Source organism: Anas acuta, chromosome 1 (genome assembly GCF_963932015.1).
Source record: "Anas acuta chromosome 1, bAnaAcu1.1, whole genome shotgun sequence".
Taxonomy (NCBI): domain Eukaryota; kingdom Metazoa; phylum Chordata; class Aves; order Anseriformes; family Anatidae; genus Anas; species Anas acuta.
Window position 1 is genome coordinate 28,681,224 of NC_088979.1, and position 23,885 is coordinate 28,705,108.

General features: G+C 40.0%; 1 protein-coding gene across 4 annotated transcripts; it reads left to right on the forward strand.

The window, feature by feature from the left end:
* Positions 1 to 125: 125 nt before the first annotated feature.
* Positions 126 to 23,726, forward strand: RCBTB1 (RCC1 and BTB domain containing protein 1). 4 transcript variants are annotated; one of them, XR_011093925.1, is made up of 14 exons: positions 126 to 330; positions 5,125 to 5,295; positions 5,802 to 5,952; positions 6,423 to 6,589; positions 9,545 to 9,703; positions 10,744 to 10,851; positions 11,779 to 11,921; positions 14,575 to 14,765; positions 17,843 to 17,969; positions 18,431 to 18,582; positions 19,210 to 19,340; positions 22,400 to 22,549; positions 23,369 to 23,467; positions 23,595 to 23,726. XR_011093925.1 is itself a non-coding variant. In XM_068674397.1 (12 exons), exons 2-12 carry the CDS (start codon positions 5,152 to 5,154, stop codon positions 22,538 to 22,540), a joined length of 1,614 nt encoding a protein of 537 aa, XP_068530498.1. In that variant the 5' UTR covers positions 126 to 330; positions 5,125 to 5,151; the 3' UTR covers positions 22,541 to 23,356. The 4 variants fall into 4 exon arrangements, 3 of the variants coding, with proteins under 3 accessions (XP_068530498.1, XP_068530511.1, XP_068530518.1); XM_068674397.1 differs by lacking the exons at positions 23,369 to 23,467; positions 23,595 to 23,726 and having other exon boundaries at positions 22,400 to 23,356; XM_068674410.1 differs by lacking the exons at positions 23,369 to 23,467; positions 23,595 to 23,726 and having other exon boundaries at positions 5,145 to 5,295; positions 22,400 to 23,356.
* The last annotated feature ends 159 nt before the right edge of the window (positions 23,727 to 23,885 follow it).

Consider the following 23,885-nt stretch of genomic DNA (forward strand, 5'->3'; position numbering starts at 1 on the left):
GCTTTAATCACACATTAGAGCCGGGGAGCCCCCTGCGGGAGAGCGGGGGCCGGCGAGGAGGAGCCGCGGGGACGCCGCCCCCCGGGCTGAGCGGACAAGATGGAGGGGGAGCGGGGAGGGGAGGGCGCGTCACGTGATGCAGCGGGGCTGGGGCAGCGCTCGGCGGCGGCCGCGCTCCGCTGCGCGCTGCCGGGCGGCGGCGCCGGTAACGGCTCCGGTAACGGCTCTGGTAACGGCCCCAACGGCCCTAACGGCTCCAACGGCCGCGGCTGTGGCGAGCGGAGGAGGCCGAGGGGCCGCGGGGGGGCTGGCGAGGGATGCGGCAGCCCGGTGAGCGGTGCCCTGAGGGGCCGGGAGGCGGTGTGGGACGGCGGGGCGAGGGGGCGGGCAGGGCAGGGCTGCATCAGCCCGGCTCGGCTCCCTCAGAGCCATCACCTCGGTTGGGTTTCCGGAGCGTTGTTTGTGTCTCCATCCTTCTCATCCGCTTCCTGAGGAGAGCTGGCGTGCTGGGATAACCGGGGCTCAACCCCCTCCCCCCCCCCCCCCCCCTCCCCGGGTTTATATAATAATTAATCTCTTCAGGCGTTGCTACGGTGCTAAAGGCAAAAGGAGTCCTCGCTTTCTCATCCTAAAGGGGTTGTCGGTGCTCCGATTTGGCCTAAATGACCTCTTTTGGGAAGCATGCTGCAGCCTGCTGACAGGAGGTAAAGCGGCCCTGCCTCAGCGCCTGGGGACAGGGCTAGGAGAGAGGCACTGCCAATGGAAGCGGGTTTGGAGCACGAAGTTGGTCAGGAAAATTAATATTTGGGGAGAGGCAGGAAGCCTTTGGAGCCTTGGGATGTGTGTTTAAATCTGAACGTTTATTTCTGTATGCATCGTATTGAAATGCAGCTGGTTTTCCTAAATGTACAGGGTGAATGGCTTCAGTAAGTTGCAATAATGGCTCAGCTCCTTATTTATTTATTTTTTTTAAAAAAAGCATGTTGTGGCTATAATTGTACTTTTGTTAAGGTGGTTGGATGGCTGTCATCCTTCGACAGTGGTTTGTTTGTTTGTTTCGTGTGGTTAAAGCAATCTGATATTCGACAGAGCTCACCTATGTGCTGATTTTTTGCATGTTATCTCCTTCCAGCCAGCCGCTCAGAGCAAACAGGAGGAGTGCTTCGCAGAGCTTGCATTAGGATGTTTGTCTTTCCCTGTATTGCGCATAAAAGGCATCTAAAAATAAATCACCAGCATGCGGAGGTTTGGGCATATTGTCATAAGAATCTTGCCTTATGTAAGGTCTTAGGAAAGTAAGTTGAGGCACATGATTTCAGGGAATGTAATGTCTTTTTGTTGGCAGGGAGAAAGTCACTTCGTTTCTGCATCTGATTAACATCAGTAGTTATGCGTTGTTTCCCTGTTCTTTCTCAATACTGAAATACGAGATCTTCTTTTTTTTTTTTTTTTTTTTTTTTTTAAAAAAAAAAAGGGCAAATGGGAGAAAGCATAGGGAAGACTGCCTTTATGTCTGAGATTTGATTGTTTCTTAATTGAGGTGTACTTGAAAAGATCAGTGGACTTAATCCCTTTTTTTTTTTTTTTGTTTTTCTTGAACTAGACATTCCAGCTTTTGTGTTGGCGCTGCAGTTTGATTCCTGTAGACCAGGAGGGGAAATGAAGGCCTGAGCCTGCGATTTCTTTCTGCGCAGGAATTAAGTCTGCCCAGCTAAAATCAGCTGCAAAATTGGAGCTAGAGGAAAGAATGAAACAAACGTACAATTATCTTCAAATAATCTTTACCATAAGGGGATGAGTAGCTAACTCGAGTTTTTTGTTGCAATGACAACTGGTTCTGTTTTCCCGGTAGGACATTTTTGCTAGGTTACTGTTCTTTCCAGCATGGGTTTGTTTAGCTGAACTTTGTAAAACTTTGTCTAACACCATTTAAAAAAAAAAAAAAAAAAAAAACAAACCACAAAACACTTTGTAAACATTGTCTTCTGTTTTTTGTTTGGTTGTTTTTTGTTTTCTTTTTCAGGCAGGGATTTGTGCGTACATGCATGTACTGCTCAGAATCAGCCTGCACATTGTTTCTTTAGAAAGCAGCCCAGTGAGATGCTGAATGCATAGGCAGCAGTTTAGCGTAAAATATTTGAAGGGCTTCTGTTTCTGAAAGCATGTTTTTTTTTTGTTGTGAGCGGACCTAGATTCCCATCCTCCCCTCCCCCAGTGCTGCTGATGCCTTGGAGTTAAATTTCTTTTCCACACTGCGTGGCCAGTTCAGTTTCCTTCTCTGCAAGTCATCCTTTCTTGCTTATTTTTAGCATCTCTGAAATTCAAACAAACATCTTTGTTTCTGTTCCTGTTTGTATACTGATATTGTTGGGTAATTTCAAAGATGTCAAAGTAGTTAGAGGAGGTGGTGTTGACACAAGCTCCCTCTGCCGGTTGCTTCTGCAGTAGTGAGCCACAAACATGAGGTAAAGCCGTGGGGTGTATTGGTTAGCACTGGCTCATGCAGTAGAAGTGAAAAGACGTTTAAGAGCAGTGGTACAGAGTGTTTCACAGAGCAATTACCTGCCCCGGAGCACCAAGTTTAAGTTTGATGTCTAAACTTACAAGGCTTTTAATTGCAAAGTTCTCAGGAATATGAATTTTAAGCTAGGTGTTGATGTATACAGATATTCCTTGGAAATGCTGCTGCTGCTGTGTTGCATACGGAATCTAAATGATAGCTTGTGAGTTAATATATCGAGAGAGCTATTTGTGTAGAGACTAAAATAGCTTGATTGCTTTGGATTCCAGGTGGTACTTTACTACTCCATTGCACTTAAACTTTCCATTAAGGTGCAGTTTCTGCACGGTATGTGGTATAGGGGGCTCCAGGCCTCTGTGTGACTAGAGCAGTATTATTTACTCAGCAGCAGTAAATAATAAACTTAGCTCTTGTACTGATGTAGTACAGGAAGGGTGAGTGAAGGATGGGTGCTGCGTCCCTTTGGGTAGAGTTCACTGCTCATGTCTTCAGTCTGGGAAGTCTTGTGTACTTGAAAGCTTCTTTTTTATATAATGGCATGAGTTTGTCTGACAAGGTACCCAGCTGAGCTTTGAGATGTGGGCAGTACAGTATAACTCACCGTAGATTTCAGAAGCGAGTGGAAAAATCTCCTTGAAGAGGAGTGGTTAATTGAATCATGTAGTCATGGAAAATACGTCAAGTGGATTAAACACCTAGTGCAAAGGTCAGAAAGGGAGAGATAAAGGAGCACATTTTAATCTGGCTTCCTCTACAGCAGCATAGGTTCTATCTGTGCTGTAAAACTTTGATGTTATTTACTAGGATGTTATCCACCAAAATAATGCCTTGTATTCATACCTTAAATGGACAGCATGTGTTAAAAAGAACTTCAATGAAGAAAATATTTTTTTTCCATGATGCATTTGTGCCTTGTTGGGTGTTACGTGGGGCAAATTATGCAGTCAGAATGGACCAAGTCAGAACGTGGTAAGCTCAGAAGAACAAGACATTGCTGTATTTAAACACGTTACACTAAAAAATAATTTAAAGCTTTGCCAAAGTGAGATAACAAAGCTTAACAGCTAGGTCATCTGAGTTTGTTACTGGACTAGAAATTAAAAAGGCTTAAATGCATTCAAATCTGTGTAGAAGGTGATGTGATCAGGTAGATTTTCAAATGCTGCTCTACAGACACATTTATTATGAATGTACCATCTGGGGCACCAGGTATTTGCGGGACTTGCTTCAGCTGTGAAATGTAAAGTGAAGTTATGCTCTTAGTGAAAGGTGGGTACCTAGAGAGCAGAGCTGGATTTGTTGGAGGAAAGTTAAACTCGATAAGGACACCAAGTCAGGTTTTTGTTTGCTTTTTCCTACACACACCTTCACTGATCTCAACATTTCACAAACTTCTGTTGTTCCTAATAATAATTACCCCTCTCCTTCCAAACCAACCAAACAAAATGAACAAAGACAATGAGAAAGAACACTGCACTGAACATCTTGCATTGCAGGATTGACTGCTGGTCTTGAATAAAGAAACTGAACGGAAACTGTTTCTGAAACTTTGCCTTGGTTGTCAGCCCAGTTCTGAGAACCAAGCATCAGAATCAAAAGCAGCTGGAGCAAATAAATGAAAAGGAAAGACCTGAATGTTGAGGAGAGGATTGCACCTGGATAGAGCTGTGTTTTTTATTGTTGATCAATCTCTTAGCCTCCATTTTATGGTGGTTTATTGTGATTTGCATCACGCTACTGACATTCTGTGGGATTCTCCACTGAGAGCTTTCTGCATTTCAGGAAACTTGCTGATGACCCTGAAAAAGGATTTTAGATCATCAGTGGCAGAATCCCTTGAGGCTCTAAGTGGTTGCAATTTTTATGTGCAGGATTGAAGGCCTCAATAAGCTCTGTAGGTCATGGTGATTGGCAGCTTTGTCCTTGAGCTGGTGCAATTTTCCTGAGGAAACTGGGAAGAGGGAGCATTGCGTAAGGATGGATTATACACGTGTATGTTCACTGAGCCATGATGTCTACCTACACTCATCTCCTTCTAGCATTTAATGTGGTCCAGCTTGTTTTTAGGTAACAAATGATGACAATTCCATTTAATCACTTTTTTCAAATTTTTCACTGCTTAACAGTACAAAGTAGTAAGTTAACTTTGTGCTTTTGTGGCCTCTCAAACAGTTTTTGATTACACAAGATGAAACATCTTTGGTTCATATGCCCAACCTTTGTTTATTTGCATACACCTCAACAACTTCTGTATGTAGTATATGCAGGAATGCCAGCTGAAATTCTGAAATCCACTCTGCCACCGGGGGGTATTTGTTGTATCACAAACTTTATTAAAAGTTTGCTTGCATAATGGTGGTTGTTCAGTAGTACTGAATGTGGTTTCCTTACATACCCAGTTAAGGAAAGAATGTGCTTCTGATGTACTGTCCCAGTGACTTGCTATTTGTTCACCTTCATACATGTAAATATAATTACATACTTCCTACAGAAGAGAATATTATGCTCTGAGACACTGATGAACATCTCTTCATTTAAAGGAGATTATCTTCCTGTTGATGGAAGTATAAAATACACCTTTTGATAAGATTTTTTTCTTACAGCGTTGTCATCTTACTTGTAGAAACTTCATGAGACGCAGTAACATCATGGTGGATGTGGGAAAGTGGCCGATATTTACTTTACTGTCACCTCAAGAAATAGCATCTATTCGGAAAGCATGTGTATTTGGTACATCAGCCAACGAGGCTATATACGTAACGCACAACGACGAGGTAAGGCTGTAAGAAAATTGAACAGATACTCCCAATTAGTTGGTTTCACAGTCTGCAGAGTATTTAAGTTAATCACTTCGTAGAAGCACCGCATAAACTTTGTGTATTTCAAAACACATTGGATTTAATTTATAACTTTTTTTAGTCTTTTATGGGGATAATATAGATGGAGTATTTAGGATTGAGTCCCCTGTAGTATAACTGTAGCTGCTCTTTACAAGCCATGTTTAAAAGACAGTAGTGTTCTAGTTTCATAGTTGTGTACTTTTTATAGTGTAGTTCCTTTCAGGCCAGCACAGATCTGAAGCATTCAGACTCATTAGTTAATTCCTAACTGTCCTGGTGCTCACATTTGAGCCTGTTAACTTCCACACTTGAAGTCTTTGATTCTGAAGAGTCCATGGCAAAACTCTGCTGTGGTTTTATAAAGGCCTGGATATCACCACATCTGTGCATAGCTGCATATAAGTCACTTCACTTGAAATCAGTCTTCCTCTGTTTTTCAGGTGTTTGTTTTTGGACTGAACTGCAGTAATTGCTTGGGAACTGGAGATAATCAGAGCACGATAGTACCAAAGAAATTAGAAGCCTTATGTGGAAAGAAGATTTCCAGTCTCAGTTACGGAAGTGGACCACATGTTCTACTTTGTACTGAAGGTAGAAAATCAGTGTTTAGTAGGGAAGCATAAGCTAAGCAGAACTGAAATCTGTAACTTAACAAGAATGCATTAAGAGGCAATTGCATGAATTTTCTAATTGGGTAATGCACACTAAGGGGTCCTCATTGGTCTTAAGTGGAGCCCCGTATATTCTGCAATAACTACAGTAAGTTTCCTTTATACCTCTGTTATGTTGCAACTCTGTAGAGTTTTACAATACCATTTATGACGTACTTGGTCTTACCTGTGCACTTTCCTGTATTTCTTCAGTAATCTGGTCATACTGTGATACATAATAGTTGTACGTAATCTTTCAGCATGTGAAGGATTCTTGTAATAAGAGGATTCTTTCACTTTTTTTTTTTGCCCTTTTACTTTCAAGTTGTCCTTCTCTACGTTCTTAGAATTCTGTTTATCATTTCCTTGGAATCTGTGATTTTTATCCCAAACTTAAATGTTTTTTTGCAGATGGTGAAGTATATGCATGGGGACATAATGGTTACAGCCAGCTTGGGAATGGCGCAACCAACCAGGGCATTACTCCTGTTCAAGTCTGCACAAATCTGTTAATAAAGAGAGTGGTGGAAGTAGCCTGTGGCTCACATCATTCCATGGCGTTATCCGCTGATGGGGATGTAAGTTGAAACCTGTTCAAATCTCTTCATTTCCTTCTTGAACGAATAGCGCAGGTAACAGCAGTCTGAAGCTCTCTCTACAGTGCACTTACAAGATAACCTTTTCTACTGCTGCCTCAAGCTAGGGTGTCATTTTCTTCAGAGCAGACTTGAAAATAACCCTGAACAAATCGGAGGAATGATAGGCTAGAAAATGTTTATCTTTCACTTGTTGTATGTCTCTGTGATGAGTCCAGAAAGCTGTGCCACTTACACGTGTAAGGTGCCAAACCTGGGATTACTGCTTGCTTTGCAATTCTAATATTTAAGGGGTATATTGAGTTGTTTGTATTCTGATTAACCTTTAGTCTGTTTCCTGCAGTCTTTGTCATTTCCACACTGGTATGGAGGAAAGAATGTTGCCTTGCACATCTCTGAATACTTTTGTGTATAGCTACTGAAAGAGCATTTGTTTTATATCCCAAATCTGCTTGGTGCTATTTGTTCATGTGGTTTAAGGCTATGTGTCATGGGAAACATGTTCGGCTGGTTTCCAGTCAGCCAGATTTGACCAATGCCTGTGTCTGATTGCAAGTATGTTACTGCAGGGGAGAAAGCCTGGCTCAGCTCTTTTCTTATGGAAAAAGCAAATTTTGGAACCTTCCTAAGCAGGAAAACGGAAACAATTCTTTCTGTGCTGGTAATAGGAGCACATCTGTGCTATGGTGCGGTATGGAGTCATCCTGCGTTGGTCAATGCAGTCAGTAACCGGTGTGTTGAGGGTAGAAAAGAGACACTGGGTTAGTTTTATTAGTCTGCGTTGTATCTCTGCAGGGGAGCCTGTGTTTAGGAAAGATCTTCATGCTGTCATGTTTGATGACAAATGGTGAAATGATCACATTTTATTTTGTGTGGGAAGGCAAGAATATTCATGTATTAGTTTAACTAGTGTTGTCAGCTGCTGTGTGGTAGCTGCCTGCAACGGCCGTGCTGTCTTTGTTAATAAATATAACATGCTTGAAATCTCAGTGGAAGAGGGGAAGCTTCTTTGTATTTACCATGGAGCTGATATTTGCAGCTGGCTAGCTGTGGTGGCTAGTTAATGTACTATAAATCCATCCCTTGTGTACTTTGCAGTATCTTAGTCTGTTTGTGCTGGGAGGTTTTATCTGTTTCAAAATTAATTACATTGAAAGCGGTGAAGTGTTTTTAAGTGGAGTTTTATTTACGGAAACACTGGGCTGCAGAAAGCTGTGTGACTTGTTCTGGACCTTTAGAGAGGCAGTGAATTTGGAAGTAGTCATGGAAATACTTGGCATAATTGATTTGTATGGTTGGGTCAATCCAAGTTTAATGCAATGCAAACAAAAAAAAAAAATCATTAAGACATTCATGCTCCTCTGAAAGAGGAAACTCATAAACTGTTCGGCATTTTGACCTACCTTCTGAGTTAACTTCACCTTATTTAGTTTTCCTGTTATTAAAATACATTTTATAGATCAAAGTAGTTATAACCCTTGTTGGGTATTCAGTAGGGATGATGACCTGGCAAATACAAGTAACAAAAAACGAAGGACTGGTGTTTTCTTTTCATGTTAGACATGGCAAATGAATTGTGGGATGTTTTTTTGGGAGGTGGGGGTGGGAGGGAAGGTTGCTTTGTGTTTGTTTCTGATGTCTAAACTTTGGCTTGGTGTTGTGGTAAACTGGCACTCTAGGATATGCAGACTTTAAGGGTATCTCTGTCAGCGAGCTTTCATGTGACTGGCACATCTGTGGCAGGTATTTCCAGGAGCACAAACTTTAACGGTCAGGAGTTAAACTATCTGAAACAGTTTAATGTCATGGCAGTATGTATGGGTGTATATATATAGCAAGTACTGAAGGAGCTGAAAATGCAAAGCTATAAACTTTTTTACAGCAAACTACTTTCCTGTCTCTGGGACTTTCAGATGGAAAAACATATAATATACACACAACTACTAATAACAAACTACATATATATAATTTGTTATTAGTTGTTTGCCACTGGCAAGTGTTGAAGTGTTGGAGATGTTGCTTTTTTTTTTTTAATGCCATAGTGTGTCAAAGTTCTTTGTTACTGTGAAACATGGGCTGATAAAAAGTAGCCACTAACAACTCTTGAAAGATAGAAAGGTAGAAGGTATATAACCTGTGGCTAACAGGCTATAACCTGTGGGAGTATCGCCATGGGGCACCGTGGTTGGTGATAACGTTGGACTCGTGATGATGAAGCCATGAGGAACATTAAAAAAAAAAAAAAGTTAGAAGGAACAAAAAAGTGTGATCCAGGAGACGCCTTGCTGTCTCAAACTGCTTGTTCTCCAACCATTAAGATATGGAAGGTGCTAAATGTTAGCTGTTGATGGGCAAAGTTGTTAACCAGTGAACAGTTAGTGGGATGGGAAAGTACCACCTGTAGAGTTGATGCAGAACTATAAGGAGGGAGCCTGTCCTCAATAAAATGGTAGTTGAAGTTATTGATCCCTAAACAGGCCCTGGTGTTGGTGTGGTCATTACACCACAATAACCTAGATTAGAGTTTTCTAAAGAGAATGAAATACCTTAAAAGCAGGTACTTCCATATCAAATAACACTTGTGCTTGCATTTGTTTTCCCACCTTCACACAAGCATGAAGGAAGTCCGCTCACTATACTTGGTCTTCTAGGCCAACTTATGTTTTATGTGGAAGTACATTCCTTGTGTTGCCTGTAGTCAGAGGCTCCAGTTCTGTAGTTGGAAGCTGAGAAAGTGCTATGGTCATGTTTCCCAGGTCAGTCCTATTGCTCTTCATTAATTTTCAACTATTGAAAATTATTTTAAGCATTTTAGTTAGTTAAACAGGACAGTTTATGTAATCTCATCCTGACTATAATAAGATTATAACTTATTGCTGTCATTACTATTCTTAAGGCTTAAACTACTTGTTTTCTTTTCTTTGTTTTTATGGACAGCTATATGCTTGGGGCTATAACAACTGTGGTCAAGTTGGATCTGGATCTACAGCAAACCAGCCAACTCCTCGTAGAGTTTCAAACTGTTTACAGGGTAAAATGGTAGTTTCCATCGCTTGTGGTCAGACCTCCTCCATGGCTATAGTAAACAATGGTGAGGTAAGCATTGCTGTGTCCTCACATTCTCTTTCCTCTTTAATTTAAGAGGTTAATGTCTGAGTACAGAGTAAGTGCTGATACGGATTACTCAAGTTAGAGTATGTATTGGTAACTACTGTGAGACCGCTTCAGGGAAACTATGCTATTAACCAGAGTTCCTGTCTTTGCCATAAGAAGCAAGGTTTACTACAAAGACTATTAACAAGATTTTTACTGGGTCTGTATCTGCAAGAATTTTAACAGTTGTATTAAGCATGAGTCATTAAGCATTATTTCAATATATTTCAGTAGGTTCTTGAACATACGTCTTGATAAGATGTTTGAAAGCTGCACAAAGAAGTAGTTAATCTTTCTGCAAGAATACAGTGAATGATCCTGGTTCTCGAGCACATTGCTGAACTGCCAGCTACAAAAACAAAGCAAGCTTTCGAACATTGCCCTAGTATTGTGCAACTGTTCCATTCCACATAAGAAATTTATGATTTGAACTTGCCTCTAGGTATGAACTGTAACCTCAAATTTACTGTATCACACCACAATTGTAGCATATAGCATTTCCTCATGACAGGAGGGACTGTAAAGGTCCCTGAGGTTGAGATGAGCTTTCATTGTATCTACTTCTGTCTTGATTTGTCTACCACAGCAGAGCTAAAGGAAAAATTGGAGCTAAACTGGGGGCTTCAATTTAAATTAATCAGATAGATGATCAGCTGGTTAGAATAGCTTTTACTTAAAAAAAAAAAAAAAAAAAAGTCAACTGAAAATGTTGACACATTTTTGGTGCATTGTAAATTTTATTGCGAAAGCTTTAGTAATTTGAAGATGAATATCTTTTAGAAAGCTTCTTTTAAAAACACAGGACTGAAGTTGAATAGAGTTGATCGTTGCAGTGTACTTAGTATCTTTCTGTCTTTATATCTCTTGAAATAGTGTATAGTTTTTAAAAAAGCTGTATGATTTGGACTTGTGCTTAATACTAAGTCTTAAATATTCTGTACTTCTAGAGTGGTGGCTTAATTTTGTTTTCCTTTTGCAATCAGGTTTATGGCTGGGGTTACAATGGTAACGGTCAGCTAGGTCTTGGAAACAACGGCAACCAGCTAACACCGTGCAGAGTGGCAGCATTACACGGTGTGTGTATACTCCAGGTATGTCTAATGCAGAAACAGAATGCATTTACGTTTCTAGCATCTGTTAAAACTGTGTCTTTGGAATCTATACCAGCTTCTAGATTTTGCAATTTCAATACTGAATTTATGTGGCTCCTGCAGACTATGTTAGGCTTATAAAAATACAAGTAAGCTGTGAAACACTTGCTTTTGTAAATCTGAATGAATTGAATTTGGCTAGTGTGACTAAGAAAATTATGCTATGGATAAAAATTGCATTTTTGTTACAAAGTGAGTGAAATATCCTAGGCAAATTAAAAAAAAAATATAAGGAGAGCAAGAAAACTAGGATGCTCAAATTAGATTCTACACCAGTATTCTGATCAGCTCTTTAGGCAGGGCTGATGACAGTCAGTGGTTTTCGTTTCATTTAAAACAACTTTTTTTTTTTTTTTGCAAGGTTGAACAGGTAAAGGGCTCTGTTAGCTTTAGAACTGCAGCTCTCAAAGCTTATATAGTGAATATCTAATTCCCAAATTATTTCAGAGTTGATAATGAAGTTCACTGTTCTTTGTGTGAGGAGTCTGCAGCTGAAAGCAAGTAAAGTCTGGGGAAGCTTAGCAGGATTTCTATAGAATATTATGAAATTAAGATTCAAAAAATAAGAAACTGTCAATTCCTGTAGGAAAAGACTTACTGCATTTTATGTATGTTTAGACCATATTGTAAATCCTTTAGGAGGAGTAACCAACGAACGCTAAATTAATGAAGTTGAAGCTGGGAGTTTTCCAGTTCTTACTGTTAATGTATCTTGTGCTAGCTTTAAATAGTGAGAAATAACATGTTCTAGTGCTAAATAAAGAATGGCTGGGGTATCTAACATCAGCTAGACTAAGGTATGTGTGCAGTAATTGTTTCTTCTCTTTTTTGTTCAGTAGTAATGCTTACATATACATTTACTTACAGATTGTCTGTGGCTATGCACACACTCTAGCACTATCAGATGAGGGTTTGCTCTATGCCTGGGGAGCTAACACTTACGGGCAGCTGGGAACTGGCAATAAAAGTAACCAGCTCAGTCCACTGCAGATCATGATGGAAAAAGAAAGGTAATCTTCCTGAAGCTGTTTCCAGGTTGATATGTCTGGGCGTGTGTTACTCAGTCTCTAGTGTTGGAAGCATGTGAATTTGGGGTTTGGTGGGCTGTATTTTTATTGATAATGGTAAAATTCCAGGAAAAGATGGCAACTTACTGGTACTAGTGCTTTTTGCCATCTGTAATGATGATTGAATGTAAACATTTTATACTTACCTGACACTGAAAATAATGAATGACCGTTAGGCTATTCTAAATATGATTCCTGTGATCAAAACTTCTGATCTATAAAATCAATAAGCCAAGCTTGTAAGCTGTATTGAGGCCCACGTTAAAGGGGTGGTGGGAGGAGGAGTGACACATGACAAAAAACTTTCTGAAAGGCTTTCTGGGTAACGGCAAACCATAGAAACAGAACTCAATTTGCAAGATTGCTAGAGCTATGGGTAGACAGTACCACTCATCAGTGGTAGCAGTTAGCAGTTTCTCAGAGAACATGTATATATCCTCTTAGTTTCTCAGACTTGTAGAAGATTCACCCTTGTCTACCCGTTATAACCTCCTTTTAACTAGGAAATACTTGTGGCTGTTTTTTCTACTCCGTTTCCAGTTTTATATGAATAGAAAATTCATGAAAGATGTCATTTTATAGATCTGAAGTGTCTTTCTGGGAAGTCATTCCTATTTTTTCCTGTTCTTCATGTGCAGCTTTTCATTTAATGCTAAACAACACTGAGATCACTTAAGGGTTTATAAATGGCTGGGGGGAAGGGAGGTGTGGAGTTGGAATAACAAAAGGAACTGTCACAGTAGAAACCACCAAGGCAAGGCTGCCTTGTCTGTGGAAGAAGTGACACTAGCAAAGTGAAATTGTTTTTTCAAGTACTAGAAGAGAAATGTGTATACTTGCAATGGCTCTACTTTCTTAATGACTTATTTCTTGAGTGAAATAAGGGGAATTGTTGCATTTATAATTGTACGTGAAGTCAAATGTGGGATTATAGTAAAAGTGGCAGTTGTTCAGTGACTAAAGGAGGGAGAGAATATCATTGAACTTCTGCTTGGAGTCCAAGGGAGAGAGAAGGCACTTGAACTTTTACTCATCTTGCTTGACTTGACTCCCTTGGAAACAGTGCTATTGAGTGGGTGAGCTGACACTTCCCATGAAGCATATTAATGCTTCTCTTGGTCCTTTCATTTATATAACTCTTTTACCATTTATGCATAATGTCTCTGACAGTTCCTTGGGAGATAGCATTCCATGTTATTTTAAAGAATTTTGCACATATAGTTTAAAAGGAACTTCTAAACTTAGCTTTGTGTTAACTTGGAGGCATAGTTATGAAGGTAGACTTCTGAATTTTGATGAGTATGTACTTAATGTGCTGTACACTTAGCCCTACATATCAAGTATAGTATAGTTATTCTTAAAAAAAACTGTTCTGCTAAGGGAAGAAAATTCGGAGAGGAACGCTTTCGTATTGCTGGATAGCTATAATGAAATGTAAGTTGCCTGTAAAATCATGACTTTATGATGTTTTATGCAGCGATGGTAGAAGATCTCAGTGTTAGAGAGAACTGTTCTGTGAGGGAATAAGCATTTTTATATGTATGCACTTAGACTGGTTGGAAAGACATTTGTCGTGCTTGATCTGTGTTGTTTGTTCATTTACTAAATATAAACACAAAGCACACGGAAGCCTGGAATCCTCTCAAACATGTGGGGAAAACCAGGAAAGCATAGCTTTTACTTTAGAGCTAACTCTGGAACTTCTCCAGAATTTTGCTTAGTATCTGAACAGGGACACTGGAAGCATCTTGGCAGTCTTTTTAACAGAATGTGGCTCTTCTTGGTTCTTGTAATGCTTCAGATAGTGAGGTAGGGATTGCGTGGACAATGGGAGAACAAAATAGGTAAGTCTGCATCAATAGCTCTAGTATTTTAAGGATCTTTGGGGGGGGGGGAGAGAGGGAGGGAGGATGAAGATACTATGTAGATTTTACGTTAAAAGTAATGATAGATTTTCAGGAATGAGGAGTTAAGTGTGTGTATTCACCTTTCCTCACGAGAAACTTTGTCCAAGCAAAAATTATGTTCCAAACAGCTTCAGCATTGATGAGATGAAATTAACAGCAAAATACAAAGTCAGAAACTTGGTTGGTTGATTTCTGCCTATGTAGAAAAAACATATTAAAGGAGGGGCAGAAGCATTGGGTTTATTGAAAAATGCATGGGATTTTAATCTCAAAATGAGAGAAATTTTTACATCCGTTTAAAAGAAGTTTTGTAAAATGCTCCATTATAATCACGGTAGTCTTAACTGTGCTAGCTGGAAGCTTTGTAAGTTTCTAAGCATTTATCAAGGAGAATAAGTATCTGATAGGTTTTAAAGGTGGGGTAGACTTTTTCCTTCTTACGGTTATAAATGACAACAAAAAATGACATTATCAAAGCAATACCTGATTACAGTAAAACCTACAAGTACTATGAAAATGTCATTGCAATTCTTAAATATTGATCTGTTCAAGCAGAATCACACTCACGCATGATAAAGAAGTACCAGAGTGTAGATACATAGCTTACTTGCTGTTATTTTGGTGCAGCATTTGGGAGGTCACTTGGTTCCATACCTGTAAGTGTCTCACAAGGTTTCTTCTGTTCACAGGGTTGTGGAGATCGCAGCCTGCCACTCTGCTCACATTTCGGCTGCCAGAACCCAGAGCGGCCAGGTGTACATGTGGGGCCAGTGCCGCGGCCAGTCTGTGGTCCTTCCCCACCTCACTCACTTTTCCTGCACTGACGATGTGTTTGCTTGCTTTGCTACCCCTGCTGTTATGTGGCGTCTTCTGTCAGTAGGTGAGAACAAGTTTTGAGATGAAGCCAGTGCTCTAGAAGCCAAAGAACTTTGGTTTAATTATTCTTATAAAATGTGCTTTCATATTATAGTCTCTGTGCATGTGTGTAGTGGTTAGTACAGCATACCACTTCTGTGGCGGGATGGTTCTTGCTTTTAGGAGAACTGGCAATTAAAACTAGCTTTTCTAGCTAGGTCTTCATGATTTTTTTTTGTTTTGGTTACTTTTTTTTTTTATTCTGAAGAAAAAGTCAACTTCAACCAAGGATTTGGAACAGTGTTAATTTTTTTTTTTTTTGCAGACAACTAGAGAGCCCTGTTGTACCACTGTACTATGAATATTGTGCATTTCCTTTGTTTATATTGCTTGGCCTCAGGACAGGGAAGGACTTCTAGATCATCAAATGTAACTTCTTATTCTTAAAATTACTTCTACTTGGAATGCTGCTCCTGACTTTTGTTTCTTTGGTTTCTAATAACTTTGAATTCTAGGTGTTGTCTTTAGTTCTTCCTTCTTAGTAATTACTCTTCCAATATGAACATGGAAGACCAAATCTCTTTGTGTTTCTTGTTAAGGAAGTAAAATGACAGGATTCAAGGTGTCCTTTCTGTGAGATGATTTCTTAAGCTGATTTAGCTTGATATTCCTCAAAGCCAATCAGACTTGTAAGTAATTGCGTATAACAAGATCCTAATACCATTTTCTCTTTTTGAATTCTGTTGTTATGCAGCCTTGAATTACCCTTCGTGAGGCAGTGTCTATGGCCAGCTCATATGCCCAAGCCATTTTTCTTGGTTATCTTTGATCCACATGCTGCTAATTCTTACTTGACCCAAAATATGCCATCAAGTGCTTAGCTTGCACATCGTGCTTATTGGTTTTCGTCTTCGATCTTCCACTTCAGTCCTGAAGATCATCTGGGCCGTCTAATCTGTCTCCATGATGACAACAAATCCAAACTTAGGTAGTTCCTGTAGAGAGCCAGTGCTGGGGAGGGATTAGATCTTAAGTAACTTTCTTCCAAACTCAGACTCTTTATCTTTGCATGTGGCTTTTCTGTCTGTAGCTGAGAATTTCTCTCCTAATTGGTCTCTTCCATTGTAACTTCTCATTTAGCTTGTTTTCACAAGTATAAGGGTCCAGATAACAGCATCTCATCTGTAGGGGAAAACTGGAAAATTTTACTAGAGAGAGATTAGCTTGAAATGATCTGCCTCAGGGTAAATCCAAGTCTTGTTTGTTTTTGTTTTCCTCTACTTCTTCAATTCTCTAATCCTAGGGAATGTGTGTCATTCTTGCCCTTAGAGGTGTAATGATTGTCTTGGTCTATTGTCTTTAGCTAGTAGTGAAGGCTCTTTAAATGACATGCTCCCAGATTTACTCACTTTCAATTCCTTAATTTTTGAGGTATTCCCAGATTGATCATAACAAGGTAATTGAGTCTTGTTTCTGTATTTTAATTCTTATTGGCCTTCAGGGATTATTCATCCCTTAACCTGATAATCCTAATTATTGAATATTTATATCAAAAGCATTAATTCTAGGGACAGTTTCAATCTCCATCCTATATATTTTTTTCCATCTCTTTTATTCTTATAGGTTCAAAAAAAAAAACACACCACAATATTTTTCTTCTGACAGTTTTTTCTTAGTGAGAGGGAGATAACTCTGCATAAAGGTTATTGTTCTACTTCAGTGATGTTGGCTCTGCCAAAACCAAACAAAAACAAAAAAAAAATCTGCCACTCAGAATTGTCTGTGGTGAAGTTCAAATCTGCAGCCTTCTTTGAGGAATGAATTTAAGGTATTTGGGGTGAAAGTTGATCATCAGCATAGCTTAAAATAAGCTGATGACCTAGAAGAAAGTCACGTGAGCAGGTGAAGGGGGATTGGAGCGTGGTTTGTTCATCTCTGATGAGATGCCAGTTTGTGAATGATCCATGCAGAATGAGCCAAAGGATTTTTTTGGCAGAAACATAACTTGTCTGTTAAAGCAATTTGTTTTAACTGTGTGTGTGTGTATATAAAGTACCAGCTAATTTAACTGCTCCTAATGGTGAAGAGCAGTTGTGTTGTATATGGATGAACAATCCGCAGTCCTGAAGGATGCAGGAGACAGGCCACATCCCATCAGAGTGGAACTGCCTTTTGGAACTGCCTTTTTTTCCCTTTCTCATGTTATGCTGCTTAGAGGCTGTATGTTGAAACTCACTTGTGAGATGCATCAACAAAACCATTAAGTAGTGGGTTAAAGTTAAGTTTCCTAAAACTTTGGAGTTCTTGCTTTACTACAAGTCTTAGCCAGCTTGTGCTGCAAATCTAGGATTTCTAGAGAGACAGAACAGGACCTCTCTGACCTTAATGTTAAGAATTGTCAAGCTGTAATCACAGTTTCAATGCACTTCCAAAATTGCAGAAGTCCTGTCTCTTCGAGAGTAGGTACTGCATTTTTGCTACAGTCTCTCTTCTTGTAGCACTGCTGTTGGATTTTGTGCTGTCATAATTGGCTGACAAACTGAGGTAGCCTGCAGGTTTTTTGTTAAGGTCTTTACCAGGGTTCGCTAACATGGAGTCTACTCTGACAGCACAGAAGTGGCCACCTGGTGACATTTTCTTACTCTTTAGGCTTGAGTCATGCTGCGTCAGTTGTGCACCATGTCTCAAGTGAGCTGTGGGTGATGCTCTAGACTCTGTTTCCCACCAGTTTGCAGACTGGTCTCTCTCAGGGTAATCCAGGCAGTGGTGCTGACCTGGCAATAGCCCTGAGCTGGTGATTTCATTGGTGATCTCCATGTGGAGAGTGAGAAAGCAAGTTCTCCGGGTACTTTGGGTCCTGGGTAATGAGCTGGAACAAGGACTGCTGACCACTGCTGCGTGGAGCTGTTGGGGAGTTGTCCTTGCCAACAGAAAAGGGTAATGTAGGCAGTCATTCTTCCAGATTCACCCAGTGGAACCCTGGTCCTGACCCTATTTTCCTTCACGTGCTGTTACTTGAGTAGCAAGCTTTAATTACAGTGACATGTGTGTTCTGTTTAAGATGCTTGACATGATTTGTTTGTTTAAAAATTGTTTCTCCAGAGCAGGAAGACTACTTAACAGTAGCAGAGTCTCTGAGGAGAGAATTTGACAGCCCAGAAACGTCAGACCTGAAGTTCCGTGTTGATGGGAAGTACATCCACGTTCACAAAGCTGTTCTGAAAATCAGGTAGAGGTCATGTTCCACAGCTCCTGCTTAAACACAAAAACTGTGTTCCGTGTGATGGGAGGGAAGGAAGAAAGTGGTGGGGAGGGACCCTAAACCTGCAATGCATTATCTGTGTGTCTGTAACCACTTCCAATGATTATGGAAGGAGTTAAATCAAAATTCTGCCTTAAAATGGTCCCTAGTTAGTCTTCACTGAGCCTATATGTTATTCTGAGAATAATAAGTCATGTTAAACTAGTCTGCAATGCATACACCCATGGTTTTGTAGCATAGGTCAAATCAGAGTTTTATCTTGATGCATAACAAAGCACCAAAACCAAAATGTGGACCGTTTGCTGTGATGGGGTATGGTAAAATATTTGGGGCTGTTGTAGAGTGCCCCAAATACATAGTTCAGGGGGACTGTAACGTAACATTCATGTGTACATACAGCTGTTCCTGATGATGTCTCTGTCTCCTAGGTGCGAACACTTCAGAACCATGTTCCAGTCGTACTGGAATGAGGATATGAAGGAAGTGATAGAAATCGACCAGTTTTCCTACCCTGTGTATCGTGCCTTCCTGGAGTACTTGTACACAGACTGTGTTGACCTTCCTCCTGAAGACGCGATAGGTATTGCTCGTGGTCTGATCGTGTTAAACAGCAGCCTCGAGGCAAACTGAGGAGGGGGATGAAGAATAAATGTGTTAATGGGGACTTCTAGTCCTCCCTGTAATGCTTTTTACTGGTGATTAATTAAGCTGTCTTTAAAGAATTGATGCATATTAAGAAATAAATCGTGAGCAGTTTTATTAGCTGGGAGAGAAACGCTGGGTTAGAATACTTGTGGTTATTACTGATTTGAACCAGTTATTGGATAATATGAAAGAATCTGTGTGGATGTAATGAAGGAAACTTGGGGAGCAGAGCAAAGAACAAGCTGTAATTCAAGCACAGGTTTTTATAGTGGTAACTTTTTGCTCGTGCTGTGCCTGTTTTGCAACAGTTCCACTCAAACACTTAGGTATGCAAAGCAGTGGAACAGCTTGTGTGCTTACAGAGGTTAACAGGATTGTGGCGTGCAGTACTAGAAGGCCTTTCTTCCCATGTGGTGATAAAATTCACTTCTGAATAGTGACCTACTTGCAAAAAACATGTTACTGCACACAGAATAGAGACAAAACCTGTACCCAGAGATATGAATTGTTGAAAAGGCAGAAGTAATTACACGTGACTAATATGATGGCATTGTAATTGCAGGACTTCTGGATTTGGCCACTTCGTACTGTGAAAATAGACTGAAAAAACTGTGTCAACATATTATCAAGAGAGGAATTACTGTGGAAAATGCTTTTTCATTGCTCTCTGCTGCTGTCAGATACGATGCAGAGGTAAACTTCCAAAGTTCAGTTTCTTAAATAGGTGGCTGCTTTCTGACTCTAATCTGGAGGAAAGCAGTCAGTCATGTTTTTATATAAACTCTCTCTAACCTGCTAGCAGATAATGCTGTCTGCCATTTTCAGAGTTTGACAATGTTGACGTTGGAATTAGGAATTTCATTGCAAATACAGGTTTTATATCTTTTTTTCCCCCCCCAATAAACTGGTACTGGGAAAGTGAACTAGTACACAGATATCAAAAGATGATTTAAGTCACACACAGAGACTCACTATCTATAAATGTTTGTGTTGCTTAATTCACGGTAAGAGGTCATCATGCTGTGCCAAGCTTTGTGAGTTATTATTCTGGGGGGGGGAGGGTGATGGGGGAAAAAGGGAAGGTTAAAACACTAAATCTTAAACAAGGGAAAGGTTTAAAAACAAAGCAAAAATTACAGTGTTACGGAAAGCAGTTTTGTAAGGTTGTGGGTTGTGTGTGATATGATGGTAGGTTTGGGGTTTTGGTGTGTGGTTTTCGTTTATTTTTTTTTTTACTTGTTTAACTACAGTCAAATACACTTTCAGTCCTTAAAGAATGTTGATGAAATGGCAGGATAAGAATTCTTTTATGGACCTAGTACACTTTGAAGATGGAGAAAGTGTGTGAAATGTGAGAAAGGGTAGCAAAACTTTTCTGCCGGATGTCTGACTTCAAAACTAGATCACTAACGTGTGCAGTTTTGTGATCAAATAGATATCCCAGGCATTTCTTCAGCCTTTTGTGTTTGAAATAGTATCTGCGCATCATATTTTCAGCCTGGTTGGTTTCAACTTGCTATTTTAGAGCAGTTTTGGTAATCGGTAAATGAATACAGTGCTTTTTCTTGCACTTAATATCTATCATGCTCTAACTTACTTCAGAGCCTAATAGTTTGTTGCTAGTTTGATGTTCCTTATCTGAAGGGCTGCCCTCAAGCTGAAGTCATAATTCAGGCACCACTGTGAATAAAGATTTCGTTGGTGGGAGTTCATGGAAAATAGGAAGCTTTCTATATTTTAGCCTTACAGGAGATTGTGCAATGGGTCTTCAGTATATCACTGATTCTGCTTGTAAAGGGTAGAAGAAATCCAATTACTGAGCTGTGGCTGTACCTTACTAGCTAAATGAAGCTGGAAGTGAAATGAGGATGGATGGCCCAAATGTGGAGAGAATGGGTGGTGCTGAGATGTTTTTTATATTTTTTTCTATATTTTTATTTTTAACTTTTTACTTAAAAAAAGAAAAGTTAAAAAGAATGTAGTAATGGTAGGTCAGGGTTTGAAATTGCTTGGCTGATGTAGTTCATTCATGGGACTGCGTTTCTGGAAGACAACAGTTAGACGAACCCACTTCACTGATTTAAAACACCCCCATGCCATGAAACTTTCCTGTACTTTCCTTTGGTGATTGACTGGATTGAAGTGGCTAAAACTAGTTCAGGTTTGGCTTCTTACTGTAAGCTTAAAAATAATTGGATGTACATTGTACCTTTTTCACTTGAGTCTATATTAAGTACAGTTTGCTGGGAGTGCATCCATCTGCAAATAAAATTCATAGTTCTTAATATTGAGTTTTAAACTTTCCAAAGTTTCATATCAATAATACAATATTACTGTTTACTGTATGCTTCTGTTGCGTTGACTTGATATTTGAGTTTTTAATAAAGCAGTGCAAAATATTGGAATGCGTATGATGTAGTTTTGTTTGAAATACCAGTTCCTTCTGTTCTTAAAAAGAAAAAAAAGAAAACCCTCAGAGTTCAGTTCTAATAAGCTTGTCTTCTTTTCATTGCACAGATGCCATACAAGTCAAGATCTGCAGCTTCAGAAAGCCTGGTTTTAGGCCAGGACATATTTTTACATAACTGTTGTGTCAAGAACTCACTGGCACACAGTGGCTCTAGCTTTCAATAATTACTTTTAAGTGACAATATGAATACTAATCAGTCTTTCATACCTCACGTGGCTTAAAAGCTCTGCAAATTTTTATGCCCTATGGCAGCACCCAGTCTGCCGAGGAGCCAAAGCTATGTTCTGGTGTGTGAAGCACTAGTTCCATGAACTTATGAAGTGCTCAAGGAACTAGAGCAGGCTGGGGAGTTGCTGTTCTGGAAAGGCTGTGGCATCTTCCGTACTGCAGCTCACTCAGCTCTGCACCACAAAAATAGGTTTCCTCCTCAACAGCGGAATTGGAAACAAATAATCTGAGCAGAAGCGTTCTTTGGTCAATGTTATATTGGCAACTGTTGTCTCTTGGTTTTTGGACATCCTTTGACGTCATGTGGGTGCAATGATGGTGCCTGTGAGGCCTTTCTAATCCTTAAAGGGAAGGCACTGCCCAGTGGGCTCATACCCAGAGCACTCTTTCTGCAATAAATTGCTCCGCTGCGTTGTACCGCAGTGTGTTTCTTTTGAATCATTTTTGGGATGTGTGTGAAACACATTTGTAACCTGGGTCTGTTTCTAATGCACAGAAAGGCCTTCAGCCTACCCTTTGCTTTAGGACTACCTAGTGGCCAGTTCCATTGAGCCGGGTGAATGCACTTCAAGGCTTTATACAAGTCATAAATTAAATAGGAAGTCAAGCAGGCTTGTATGGAGACTGGAGTTCTTAATGTGGAATGGAAGAGCCGAGGTCTCTTAATCCACTGTCCTGGTTATGTATTGCATTACCCTAAAATCTATTTGTACTGGGTTTTAATACTTGTCAGTGAATATAGATGGAACTTTTCAGGCTGTGAAACTTGAAAAATAAATACGTGTATTGCTCATAATAGCTGCCTCTCAGGACTGCAGCTATATAGGGAGAACCAAACTGTCTTTGTAGAGATGTTATGTGAGTAGAATTTCTTCTCTTGTTGCATTTACGTAGTGACATTGGGAGAGGGGAGGTTGAAAGCCACTGGGTTAATCTATTTGTCTGGTTCTCTGTAAAAATAAAGCTTAGAAAGGCATCAGTGCCTGACTGAATGTAACTTTCTGTCATGGAAGAAAGATAATGAGACTTTTTTCTTTTTTTTTTTTCTGTTTAGGACTTAGAGGAATTCTGCTTTAAATTTTGTGTCAATCATTTGACAGACGTGACACAAACTACAGCATTTTGGCAAATGGATGGTCCCCTGCTAAAGGAATTCATTGCTAAAGCCAGTAAATGTGGAGCCTTTAGGAACTGAATCAAGGCTGTAAGTTACGGGTGTTTGTAGGGTTTTCTGTGGTTACCACAGGTTGGTGTAACTGCACAGGTGGAAGAAGCAAGTGTTAGTGGCCTCTTGTACCAGGAGCTGTGGAAGGCCACAGCAAAAAAAAAAATAAAAAATTGTCTGTGCTCAAGAGTGAGCTGTTGTTAAAAATGTTAAGCAAAATACTCACTTGCATTTAGAAAATCTGGATGGTGGAACCAGTGCAAGGTTTCAGACGGAAAGACTGCGGTGTGCAGAGGACACCAGGTGTTTGTAGGGACTTTTAGGTGAGGTAATCACACGTGTAGAGCTACCTGTTAATATTTTCAATTTACTACTTGAGGCACTGGCCTTTTGGGATTATGAGCCACTGAACGATGTCACTGAAATCATTAACTCCCCGGGATTATGAAGAAGCAAATGGCATGGATATCTTTTATTGCAACTGCATGATCGTGAATGACATCGCCATTTGCTGTGTGTCATTAACCAAGCGCATTCGGTGCTGAGAAAAGCGTTCAAAAACGACGGATCCTCAAAGCCTGCAGCAGGAACCCTGAAGAAAGGGGTACCTAGCAGACTGAATCCGAATTAAAGCTCTATCTTTGAATATGTCTTACTACGAGTTGTAATGTATACTTCGTAATCTGTTCAAGCAATGTTTATAATGATCAATGGAAGGTTTTCCTCTTTGATGTCGGACTGTGTTGGTTTCCTTGGAGGGAAAGGGGCACACTGTTCTGAAAGCTTGTTTTTTGTTTAAGTATTGTATAAATTTAAACCAAATGTAATAAAATTCACTTTTTTGTACATGTTCAACAGCCAACTTCTTTGAAGAAAATGTCAAGTTTTTGTGTTACATGCAGCACATGTTGATTTGAACACCACTTTCTCCCAGACCATGCATGTGAGTCAGCACAGGCAAGTACCAGGAATGACCCCAAATGCAGGGTAGAACATCTTCCCCCAAATGCAGAACAGAGAACTAGAACTTAAAGTGTAAAGTTTAGGATGAGATTAACCACAGATCTGCTTCTTCTTCTTGCAGAGCCTGGAGTTCTGCAGTGCTGATAGAGGCCAGGGATCTCCTACTGCATGACAGTAAGAGCTCAGCCAAGGAGCATGTGAAGAAATGCTTCCACATGTGTCAAATTGTTTTTAATAAACAACTTGTTCTGGACTGCAAGCTCTAGACTAAAGGTCTAGATAGTGAGGGGGGCAAGGGGAAGAGCAAAGTATGCAAATGCCCTTGTCAGTAATCCAGATTGCTGCAGCATGAAGGGAAAAAGAATTGGTGTAAGTCACGTGAGCTTTTACTCCATTCCCATATTGGTGAATT